Source organism: Chelonia mydas, chromosome 5, assembly GCF_015237465.2.
Source record: "Chelonia mydas isolate rCheMyd1 chromosome 5, rCheMyd1.pri.v2, whole genome shotgun sequence".
NCBI lineage: Eukaryota > Metazoa > Chordata > Testudines > Cheloniidae > Chelonia > Chelonia mydas.
In genome coordinates, this window is record NC_051245.2 from 125,730,471 (window position 1) to 125,742,675 (window position 12,205).

Here is a 12,205-nt window from a genome sequence, read left to right on the forward strand (position 1 = left end):
CAGCCACCACTGGGCCGCCCCTGGAAGTTGCCCCTCCCCACCATTGAAATTGGAAGCGACATGCCTGCTGGCTGCAGCAAAGTCTCCTTCAGCTACTGCATTTCTCCAGTCCACACCCCATCTGCTAACCATCCCACCCCTGGTAGAACACAGCTCTATCGTAGGTGGAGATGAGTAACTGCAGCCTCCTCCTTCACCCCAGGAGGCACAGTGACCGTCTGGGTTCTCTGCAGCACCAGAGCTGGAAGCAGCATGAGCAGACCCCTGGGAAGGGATGGAGCAGAGAAGTCAAGCCCAGGGACTTTAGAGGGCTGTCCCATATTTCTGAAATACAGTATTGGCAGTCCTTCCCAGAGGGGTGGGGGCAGCATCAGGACGTACTTCGCTCCCTGGCAGGCGTAGGAGAGGGGGGAGAGGCCTCAGCAGCAGGCACTGCAGAGCTCGCAGCGAGGCAGCTCCTCAGCAGGCTCTGAGCTCCAGCCCTGGGGCAATGGGACAGATGAAGAGGTAACTACTGCAGTGGTGAGGGAGGAGGCTACCCCTCAGACCCGACTGCCTGTACCTCCTAGCAGGCCTATCAGTACTAATCTGCCCCCCCAGTGATTCCTCAGCTAGGTTTGATGTGGGAGTAACTAGATCTAGGAGGATCTCTTGAAACAAACTGTTTCCATTAGGAGCCTCAAGCGGCTTCCCTCTCCCTGCTGATGGGTTCTGAACTCAGATGTAAACACTCCCTCTAATGAGCTTTAAGCTTTCTTGAACTACAGCTCACTGAATGCATCTGATGAAGTGAGCTGTAGCTCACGAAAGCTTATGCTCAAATAAATTTGTTCGTCTCTAAGGTGCCACAAGTCCTTCTTTTCTTTTTCCGGATACAGACTAACACGGCTGCTACTCTGAAACCTCTGACTATCTGGTACTCCAATCCAGGGCCAGACCTGTAGCTGACACCCTTCATCAGGAAATTAACCCCTTCCCAGCCTGAACTAGCAATAGGGGCATGCACCTGGTGGCACAGGTGTTTTGAATGAGCAGCACTGGCTAAGTCACTGTTGTACTATTTGGTGTGCTTGGTTCAGGAATTTTCACGTTTCCACGAGGAAATTCAGCCGATGTATGAGAGATTGCTGAACAACAGAAAGGAATGGAAGGCTCTTGGTGATGAGTATGATGCAAAAATGAAAGTGCTGGAAGAAGAGAAGAAAAAAGAGGAGGAAAAAATGGCTGCAAAGCGAGGTCAGAAATACTTAAAATTTTAATACTTCAGAATCTACTCCTATGGCTAACTCCCCTACCCCACCAGTCCCTTGTGTAAATTAATGTCTCCAAACTCCCAGCTTTTCCCACACTTGTGCATTTCATCCAATAGTTAAAGCAAAGGGTTGGATACAGGGGAAATTCCGAATCTGAACTGGGCCCATGACTCACTCTGTCAAGGGCCAAGGTCATAATAGAGAATGGCTTCAAAACATACAATTGACATCTCAGATGGTTACACGACTCCAGAAAGGCCATCTGCATAAACTCCTCTGTGGAGGAGATCTCATGTTGTAATTGGCTAGTTAACACCTGTAAGTGTGGCAAATAGTGCTGAACACTGCTGATCCTTGCCTGCACTTGCAGCTCAGCTATGTTCAGCTACAACTGTTGGCCGCACTGAGTCAGCTTTGTAGTGTAGTCTACGGGGGAGAAAGGACACATGCTTGAGACTACAGAGGCTGTGGCTACCATGCTGCGTAACAGGCCAAGGGAAAAACAAGGAACTCACTAGAAAGAAGATGAAGCATTGCAGTTACTCCCAAGTGTACCTTTCTAGCCAAACTTTTGCTGATAATAAGACTAGTTATTACAGCTTCCAATGAAGGTTGTGGAGTGCCCATCATTGGAAGCTTTCACAAACAAGTTGAACAACGTCCACCTGCCAGAGATGGTCTAGGTTTACTTGGTCTTGTCACAGCATGGGGTGGCTGGACTTGATATGGCTTTGCGAGGTCCTTTCCAGCCCTCCATTGCTAGGATTCTATGCATGCAAATTATTTAGGTTTAATGCTTTTTCCCTGGGCCCAGCACAATTCCCATTTAAGTCTCTGGGAACTGGACTGAGCCCTTCATTCTTAATTCGTTTTTGTGGTTGATAAGACCATTCAAGGCTGAGATTGTCTCCACCAGTCAGGGAGCTCATTATCCTGAAGCATTTTGAAGCACACACAGTTTTATGCAGAAAATGGCTCTGAGCACATTGGTAGCACTTCACAATAGCTAGGAATTTATACCAGCTTCATCATTGAGAGCCTTCCGAGGGTTAAGAAGTAAAATGACTCAGTTAAAGACTAAAGGATTTCAAATTACAGTAGGGTTATAGCAGCTGCAAATGTATCTCTAATTTCTTGTTTCCTCCCTTACAGCAGCTATGACAAGTTGCAATGGAAGTACTCCCCCATCTAGAACCTGTTGTATCATTTAAACCTATTTCTGCCGGTGTATGAACTACGCACCCTGGGAAAGGTCTTGTAAGAGAAAAAAGTTACAGTGTACGAATATAAACTCTTGATGTAACCCTTTAATACACCTAAACTGGGCTCATCACCTAGCCATGGAAAGGGCCTAGTTTTGTTTACCTGACCTGTGTGAGCACCCTTACTGCGGTCAGTGAGCCAAATTCTGCCCTCTTTCTCACTCCATACAATGCCACTGAAGTCACTGGGATGTACCATTTAAGACAGGGCAAAATTTGGTTCCATGAATTTACTTGCATGAGTAATGGCTGTAGCAGTTGTCCTGAAGTCTGAATTCCCCCTTCCCTACTCCAGACCCCCATGCATGTATTTACAGGGCCAGATGGTGAACTTTGTGCCCAATTCAACTGTTATTTATCTAGTGTGCAGCTAGAGGTTGGGGTGGGTAAATTGAGGCAGAATTAACTCCTTCAATGTATCTCACAGGACCACATGGACGAGCCAGCAATATGTAAAAGGGAAGCATAAAGACAGTCAGATCCATTCATCTCATAGGGAGAAAGATACCCTTTACTAAATATTTGTGCTGAGATTCTGATCTCAGTTACGGCGGTACAGCTATGTAGTTATTCCACAGAAGTCAGACTGATGCCCCTAGAGCGGAGTTCAGGAAGTGGGCTTTCATCTAGACCAGTGTTGGTGAATCAGAGCACAAGAGAGTGTTAACAATAGAACAGTTACATAATCTGTCCTTCTCACACATCAGTAAACTTTATCTTTTGAAGGAACTGAGCCAAATTCAGATCTGGTCTAAACAATTGCAACTCCACTGAAGCCAAAGAAACACCCATGAGGACAAGAATAATTCTGTAGGGGGGTTTGAATAGTGTGCAATCAGTGCTACATGGGGCCACACATTGCAGGATGAGGATAAAACAAAATATTGAAAAGCTGCTCATTCCCTGAGCATGATCAGTTTTGTGCACTGAATGAGGCAGGGATCCTGGGAAAAACATAGCATGTGATCATGTAATTAGAGTGTGTATCAATGCATAGGCGCAAGGGTGCTAAATTAAAGTTGCCAAAGCAACCTCATATCTGGCATTCCTTGAGTGTTTGACTTTGCAACATTATTTTAATATAGTTTGTTCATAATGCAACTTGCCTGGCCAAAAAGTAGGCCGATTTTTATCAAAATAATGGAAAAAAGAATATGGTCAAGCTTGGGGTATGTGCTACATTAGACCTCTTTCTGGTTTTGGCATAACCCCCCTTGTTGTTTGCAGTGTTGATCCCAGGATATTAGAGACACAAGGTAGGTGAGATATCCAGAAGTTGGTCCAAAAAACATCTATTACCTTACCCACCTTGTTTCTTTGGGACACCCCTGTATTCCCCAACACCTCTGAAGTGCTGACAGCTGAATTAGAGAAACAAAACCTAACATGTGGCTTCACATTGGTCTGTGCAACCACACTTACAAGAACATGGCAAAGGAAACGATGGGGAAAGGATGTAAGGAGATATCTTGCTCTCCTCTTATTCAAGGTCATTCCCCTCCCCACCCCAAAGTCACTGGCTTATGAGAGATTTACTATAGTTAAGCCATATTCTGTTTGCTTTTCTAAAAAAAATAAATACAGCACCTTGATACTCGTCCCATCCTGTGCTTTTACATTTGTGACTCGCTTACATCTATAGCTACTTCTAACTGAAGAGAAAGGAGAATGGGGTTGACAATGACATCCAATTGTCACTGAATGTCAGTAATGCCTGATTTACACCAGTGAAGGAATAGACTGGTTGGTCTCAATTTTTTTTTTTTTTTAAACTTACATGCTCTGTATATTTACTCCTTTATTTTCACCTTCCCATTTTTATGTTGTGGTAACCCTTTTCCCCCCTGGAATTCATGTTTCCAATTTCTCTCATCACCCTCATTTCCCCCATAAATCCTCCCCCTCTTTTCTGACCTTCCTCCACTATCACTACCTTTCTGCTCCATCCCAATGCATACTCAGAGGTATTGCCCTCTGCTACTGCAAAGAATGGGGTACAGAAATCCCTCTTCCCCTAGCTCAGCGGTCCCCCAACTTTTCACATCACACACCCCCAGGAACCATGGTCAGGAACCAGGGCCAGAAGCGGGGCTGTAGCTCCTGGGGTGGGTGGGTGGGTGGGGGTGTGTGTGTGTGTGGACAGGGGTAAGAGGGCAGAGGCTGGGGCCAAAGCTGCTGAGGGTGGGGCCATGGCCAGAGCAGAGCTGGGGGCAGAGCAGGGCTAGGTGGTGCTCCGTGGGGGCTGGCCCAGGCCCTGCCAGCCCCCCTGAATATTCCTCTGCACCCCAGGGGGGCACACCCCACAGTTTGGGGTACTACTGCTCTAGCCTCATGTAAGAGAGGAAACACATCCTGCCCCACCAAGGGAAAGGCACAAAGCTGTCTTAAGACAAGGTGAGGTCTGAATACAGCTCTAACGTACAAGTGTTGGGTTTACAGGAGCTCATACTATTATTTCTGCTTTAGTTTGCTATTAAATTGTGTTCACCAAGCATAGGATTATTCAGGCAGCACTGTGGCCTAAATATGTTCAATGGATGTTTATGGAAAGCAAGGGAATTCATCTACATTTACAGTGGTTATCTAAACAATATAATGCCTCTCTGCAGAAAAGGCAGGGAGTTAACTTTTGCTCAGTTGCCTTATTCTCAGTACATTAGCCACACCTTGCAGTGAAGAAGGCAGGAATCTGCAAGAATAAGAAGGTGATCAGCAGACTCATTAATGCATATGCTAAAGTGCTGAAGACCATATTTAGTCTGACATTTCCCAGTTACGTTCAAATGTCCTTATGGGGCTGTTCTTATAGACATATTAGAGTGCTGGCAATCCAAAATGGATACTTTAAACTGACCCACTCCAGAGTTCATAGCAGCACTGGAAGTACCTCTTTTTCAGAAAGTAAATTAGCATTAAATGTCAATTGATTTGAGGTGTAAATGGCAAGTATTTTCACCTGTCTCCCCAGCCCCCTCCATCTTTATATGGGTGAACTTTTGACATGAGACGTGTTTAACATCAGATGTTCACTTTAAGAGACATGTAATCACACTGATAGCCATAAGTTAGTTCAAATCCTGATATGGTTGTACGAAAAGAAGGTAGTGATCTTGAAAATATTGAACACTTTATACACTAGGCTAAACATTTAATCCATTGGGCGTTTACAGGTGTGAAGTTAGGTCCACCATTAAGAAAAAATTAAAAGTAAAAAGAAACTGAATACAAGACCTCAAGTTGACACTGCTCAGTCCATAACAGATACAGATGCAAAGTTTCCTGAGTTAGACTGTAAGGTATGCCCATTACAACGTTGTACCTTTTGATTTACTCATTAGAAAAAATTCATTTTCAAGACAGTTTTAGAAACACCCATCACTCAGTAACATAATGAGAACTGAGTACAGGCAGTCCAATCTGATGTTTGACACTGGAAAGGCAGTTCTGAATCTGAATACATGGTTAAAAATACAGGAGTTGTAGGCTTATGCTGTAGCAATGATTTTAACCATGGTTAAACCGGCTTTCACCCATTAAGACAGAGCCTCAATTAGTGACTTTGCATTTTTAGACATGTTGGGGTCACTTTAGCACAAGGGATGTTATTGCTTTGTTACCAGATACATAAAGGAATATTTGCTTATTCCTACATTACATCAATAACTCTTACTTGTACTTTCTATAGTATATGCAAAAATCAATGAATTAATACCGTTCACAAGTATTTATTGATGGAAACAGTAAATATAGTGCTTAAATGAACTTAACATAGCTAATTCAAGGCTTCAGATTTTGCTGAAGATGAAAATGAGGTCCAATGCAATTTGTTCATTTCAGTATAGACTCTTCACTGGCTGAAAGGGAAGAGAGAGAGAGAGTCAGGTTAGCTCACTGCTCTACAATGCAAACACATCACAGATATATCAAAGCCTCTGTGAAGAAAAAGATGACCTCTTTAAAAAAAAAAATCTTGGAAAATTGCCAGTTCTCCCTAACCAGCTTTTAGCAAATGATTTTGCATTTTCCCTGTGTTCACTCTGAAGCTGTTTGGTTTAATGTTTCAAAGATTCAGCGTTTCAAATACAGGCATTCCCAAAGTGTAGTCTGTGCATAGCAAACTGGGCCACATGCTGCTGACTCTCTTCACTTCTAGTAGCTAACCTGCATTCAGTGAGCCAATAATATATGGAAAAGTAACATTTAAATATTTAATGCAAGTAACTGCTCTACTTACCACAGGGATGTTAGGCAATTGTTAATGGGAAGCAAGCAGTTTACCTATATTCCCACTCTCCATTATACGCTTTATGAAAATGAAGGACCCTACCCTAAGAAAAGAGTCTGGTAACCTCTGTACTAATCAAATGTGTGAGCTTTCAAGATTCATGTTCAAGAAGCTGCTACCTGTAGGGATTTGCTACATCAGGTAGCCGTTTACTACCATAGCAGTTTCTTACCGTCTAGCGTATCAGTAACTGCTACCAGTAGCACATTCGTACACGGAGCAGTTTACTACACGGCAGAGAGCGGCCCCCGCCCGCTAACGGACGACGGGGGCGCGAAGGCGGCGCCAAGGCCGGCCCGTTTCCCCGGATTGAAGAGGCGCCCAGCGCCGGCCGGGCCCGCAGCCAGGAGGCGGTTCAGAGACACGAATTAAGGCAGCAGGGGAGGGGCCGGCGCAGCCCGATCTGAGCCGATCCCCCGCGAGGCACAGCTCTGACCTTCCCCAGGGTCACCTTCCCCCGACCCGACCCGGGCCCGGGTCGGCTCCGCCCCAGGAGGCTGGCGGGGCCGAGGGAGCCGGCTCGAGCCCCAGCAAGCCCAGACAACGCGCCCAGCCCTACTAGCTTGATGAGCGGCGACACCATCTCGGCGGAGCCGGAAGTGACGTCCAAAGAGAGCCCACCCCCGCGGAGAATGATGGGAACGTGGAGGCGAAGGGCGCCTGCGGGGCTGCTAGGAGCGAGGGTGATTCTCCCTTCTTGGAGCGGGCGGGTCTGCCTAGCTCCGCCCCAGCGCCTCACAACGAGGCAAGAACCCGCCCCCTGCCCTGCGCTTGCCCGGTAGAGCAGCCCGTGGCGGTGGCGGGGCAGCCTGGGAGGGGGAGCGCCCCGCCCCGGCCCGCGTGCAGAGCCGTTAGGCGGGCGCAGCGGGCGCGAAGGAACGTTACTGGGGCCACAAGCGGCGCCTGCGGCGGAGGTCCCCGCACCCCCGAAACCTCCTGCGTCACCCGCCCCCGACAGGCTTACCCAGGCAACTGCCTCACGCGCACCAGAGTCCCACCTCCCGGGCGCTTGCACGTCACACACACACCTGACACACTTGCACGCCTGCCACACGCACACCAGAGCCCCCCCGACACTTGCACGATACACACAAGACCTCTCATGCTTCCACGTGTCACACCAGTTTTGAACACTAGGCCCTGGCCACTTCTGCTGTTTAACACATTTGCCCCAGGCCCTGAATCTAGGGTGACCAGGCGTCCCAATTTTTAGGTCTTTGTCCCGCATCGTGGGGGGGGGGTGTGGGTGTGTGTTGCTTCTGCAACTCCGGCCGCTTTTTTTTTTTTTTTTTTTTTTTTTTTTTTGCTTCTCCCATGTGTCCCGATATTTTCTCCGTTTAGTCTGGTCACCCTACCTGAATCCCACAAAGGCAGTGGCCACCTCTGCCCTGCCTGTCAGTCACTCCCCTGGGCACCTCTTCTGGGCAGGGAAAACAACAGAGGGCTTGGGTCTGACATGGTGTGTGTGTGCCAAGGACACGGAGTGCAGGGTCCTGAGCCCTGTGTGGGTTACAACCCACTTACTTTGTGATGTGTGCAAATAAGGACAGGTATATTCATCACCTATACACAGAAGGATATCGTGTCACATAAAATCACCAGATTTCCAGAACTGCACCTGCTAAATGGCTGAGAAATTTCATTACTGAGGTGGGACTCTGGTGTGCGTGTGGCAGGCGTGCAAGTGTGTCAGGTGTGTGTGTGACGTGCAAGCGCCGGGGAGGTGGGACTCTGGTGCGCGTGAGTCAGTTGCCTGGGTAAGCCTGTCGGGGGCGGGTGACGCAGGAGGTTTCGGGGGTGCGGGGACCTCCGCCGCAGGCGCCGCTTGTGGCCCCAGTAACGTTCCTTCGCGCCCGCTGACCTCATGTAGTAACAATCAGCCGGTATTTTTCATTCATTTATTTTTCTTTATCTCTACACTTCTTTTATTCTATATGAAAGAAATTCTAGGTGACTTTTTAAAAAAATATTAAATATATAAAACCTGTTCCTGCAGCAGCTCTCTTAGCTTGAATTACCAACGGTGTGATGACATGCTAAAACAGTTAAGCTCTATTCCAAATGCCATTGAATCTAGAGGTGCAGATGAGCGAGAAAATCAGAAAAGAATCAAACTGAATGTATTGTCCCCAACTTGAAGAAGTATGAACTCCATCTACAGACATTTTTATTTAAATGACAAACAAAACATGTTTACAAGTGTTTCCCTTTGGTGCCAGGTTTCAGAGGGGTAGCTGTGTTAGTCTGTATCAGCAAAAACGAGGAGGCCTTGTGGCACTTTAGAGACTAACAAATTAATTTGGGCATAAGCTTTCCTGGGCTAAAACCCACTTCATCAGATTCAACCCTTTGGTGCCTACTCCTGCGTTGTGAACTACTAACACAGACCAGCATGGCTGTACAGGATAGCCATTGCAGAATTGAAGTCTAACTTACGTATTGTGGAAGGCACATGTGTATTATAAGAAAGTGTAGTATATTAGAAACTTTTTTGTGTCTTAGTCTAGCGTGCCACATTATCTGTGAAAGAAGCAGTCTCTCTCATCTCATCTCTCAGTAGAAGAGGCAGCTGCAAACACAACATTTGCTAATGATGCTGTATTCTGATATTCTCTGAGGGCCCTGGTTTAAGGACTGGTGTGTTATCTTTAGATTTTGCCATTCCATGCTTCCTGCTGATCCCACGTTAAGAAACTATTTTTAAATAAAGTCCTCCTAAAAATCATCTCACTATACATTCTTAGAATAGCTTGAGGGAAAGCTAGACTGATTACATAGTTCCTTGTACAATTTCATACTAATTATGTTAATTAAGAACAGATAAAAGCAAAATGTGTCTCATTAACAGTTACTTTGGATAGTTTATATTTTCATTTTAGAAAGCTTTATCCTGTGATTTCTAGGGAAATGTTCAGACAGCTATATTAAAATATACAAAAACCCTACAATTATATATTTATATCTAGAACTTAATTTCAGATTGTTTCAAGAGGCTCTAATGCATGCTGGAATTATATTTTAAAATCCTCTTTATGCCTGTTTGTTTACCTTTTTCAGACCACCGCTAGAATCATTTAAATATTTTCTGTGCAATGGGTTGTGAAAGTCAAGTAAACAGAATAAGAATGAATTAGCCCTTTGCTGTGAAGCACTATTGGAGTCCTGCCAATTAGAGTTCCCATAGAGTTCTTCAATACAGCACAAGTTAACTATACCACACATAACATTTATTTCCCTTTGTAAGTTTATGTCTTCAACCTGGCTGGAAGTTCAAGATATTTTTTCTAAACTTTTTTTACTTACATTTATTTAAACTAACATGAGTTTAAAATGGAGGTGTCAAATCACATTTTTGCATAATGGAAATGTGCAACCTATTTGTGTGTGTAGGGGCAATGTAAGTTATTTACATAGTTCCTTTCTCACTTTTGAAGATACTTCAAAGGGGAGCAAAACCTCAAGGGAGCAGCTGCATTTTCCCATGGTGGTGGCAGCAGACCTGATTTTCTATTGTACTGCACCCTTGTGTAGTCATTCTTATGAAGCGCTGGTGTAGATGACAAACAGGTTCAGGGCAATGGAGAATCAGGCTCAGCATTTCCTACTTCTGTCCCATAAAACAAGAACAAAATTATACTTGATGAAATTAAAGCGCAACAAGTTTAGAACGGATAAAAGGAGTGACTGCTTCACATAATGTAGAATTAAGCCGTGAAACCCTCTGTCAATATTGTTGCAACAAAATGTTTAAAAGATTAGATATTTTTATAAATAGGAATGGCATCTGCAGATATATAAACTAGATTATCAAATCAAAGAGCTCTCACTGAATCAAGGCATAAGCTGGTCACTAGTTAGGTTAAAGAAGAAATATTCCCCCCTGTGGAATAGATTATGTAGTTAGATGAAAGCACACCGCCACATCTTTCTCTGAAGCCCTGCCATAAATCACTGAAAAATAATGGGCTAGATGGACTGTTGATCTGTTACTGTATGACAATACCTATGTTCTTCACAATGTACACAGCTTAGAATGTCCTGTTATAAACTGTACCCTGGACGTACTGCAACTTTGGTAAAATTCAACTTGTGTTTTTCTCCTATGCTCTTGGGAGGCACTCCTCAGTCCATGAACCAGCCTGAATAGCTGGGCTAAGGCTGTAGGGGAGGCATGGTGGGAAAAGGGAAGCTTGTCCCTGTCACAAGTCTGCAGAGCTGCTAGGGAAGACTACTTCAGCCCTCCTCGAGACAAGAGCAGTGGAGCATACACACAGAAACCAGTCCTGCATTGCATCTGTCAGGTTGGGAGAGAGCCACCAGTGAGCCAAAGGAAGGAGAAGCACAGGCAGATATACCATATCTCCTTGGTAGCATAAGGAAGGAAGTGAGGACTCAAAAAGATTGTTTAGATCAGTATTTCACACGCTTTTTGATACCAGAGATCGGCTTGATGCCCTCCTGAACTTAGATCAGGCAGATCTCAGGGACTGGCGCTCTGGCTAAAAGACTACTTACGTTTTCGATTGTACTTTGTTTTTCATCTTCCCCTCTTTTAAACAGTGCACTCAGTTCAGCAGATTTGTTGATGAACTCACCGAATACACTACAAGGAACATACTTGCAACTCCCATTATGAATGGCAAAGATCTCGTTGCTGTGATCATGGCCATTAATGAGATGCATGGCACGTTCTTCACCAGCTCTGATGAAATTGTAAGTGTTCAAAAGAGCCAGAGTATGTTTATTTCTATGATATAGAGGCTCATCTAGACTGTACCTACACTCCAGCCAATTCCCTTACTGTAGACCAGTGGTTCTTTTCAACAGTTTATGTTTAGGGGGTCTGTGAAAGATGACAGTGAAAATAAAATATCAGATCCCAGAAAAGGCATTCTGTTTTTCTGATCAATCAAAAACATGTGAATACCCCCCTACAGGTCTAAAGTTATTAAGTCTTATCGTTACCTCAGAAGCCCCAGGTTAGCGCGCTTTCTCACACTGTGGCAAGTGCTGTGCCAAGCACGTGCAACATTTACGATTAAATTCGCTTCAGTCACTTTTCCGTCTAACAGAGAACATGAAACAATGGGTGTTACCATACAGACCTTAACAAGAGTGATCAGGAAAGGTGAGCTATTACCAGCAGGAGAGCTGGGGGGCGGGAAACTTTTGTAGTGATAATCAAGGTGGGCCAGCACTTTACAAGTACACTAGGAGGTGAAATAAACAATGGGAGATCGTTTTACTTTGTGTAATGACACATCCATTCCAAGTCTTTATTCAAGCCTAAGTTAATTTTATCCAGTTTGGAAATTAATTCCAATTCAGCAGTCTCTCGTTGAAGTCTGTTTATGAAGTTTTTTTTTGTTGAAGAATTGCCACCTTTAGGTCTGTAATCGAATGAC

The 12,205-nt window shown here is 44.9% G+C and overlaps 1 protein-coding gene across 3 annotated transcripts in view; it reads left to right on the plus strand.

Moving 5' to 3' along the window:
* LOC102935293 (rod cGMP-specific 3',5'-cyclic phosphodiesterase subunit beta) overlaps window positions 1-2,474 on the plus strand; it is a 32,370-nt gene extending 29,896 nt beyond the window's left edge. For 2 of the 3 annotated variants that reach the window (XM_037902254.2, XM_043546350.1), the window contains 2 exons: window positions 1,080-1,236; window positions 2,406-2,474. In XM_037902254.2, the coding sequence (XP_037758182.1) occupies window positions 1,080-1,236; window positions 2,406-2,464 (216 nt within the window). In that variant the 3' untranslated portion in view covers window positions 2,465-2,474. Of the gene's footprint in view, window positions 1-1,079; window positions 1,744-2,405 lie in introns of those variants that run through there. The other variant, XM_043546351.1, reaches the window with a different exon arrangement.
* Window positions 2,475-12,205: the final 9,731 nt, after the last annotated feature.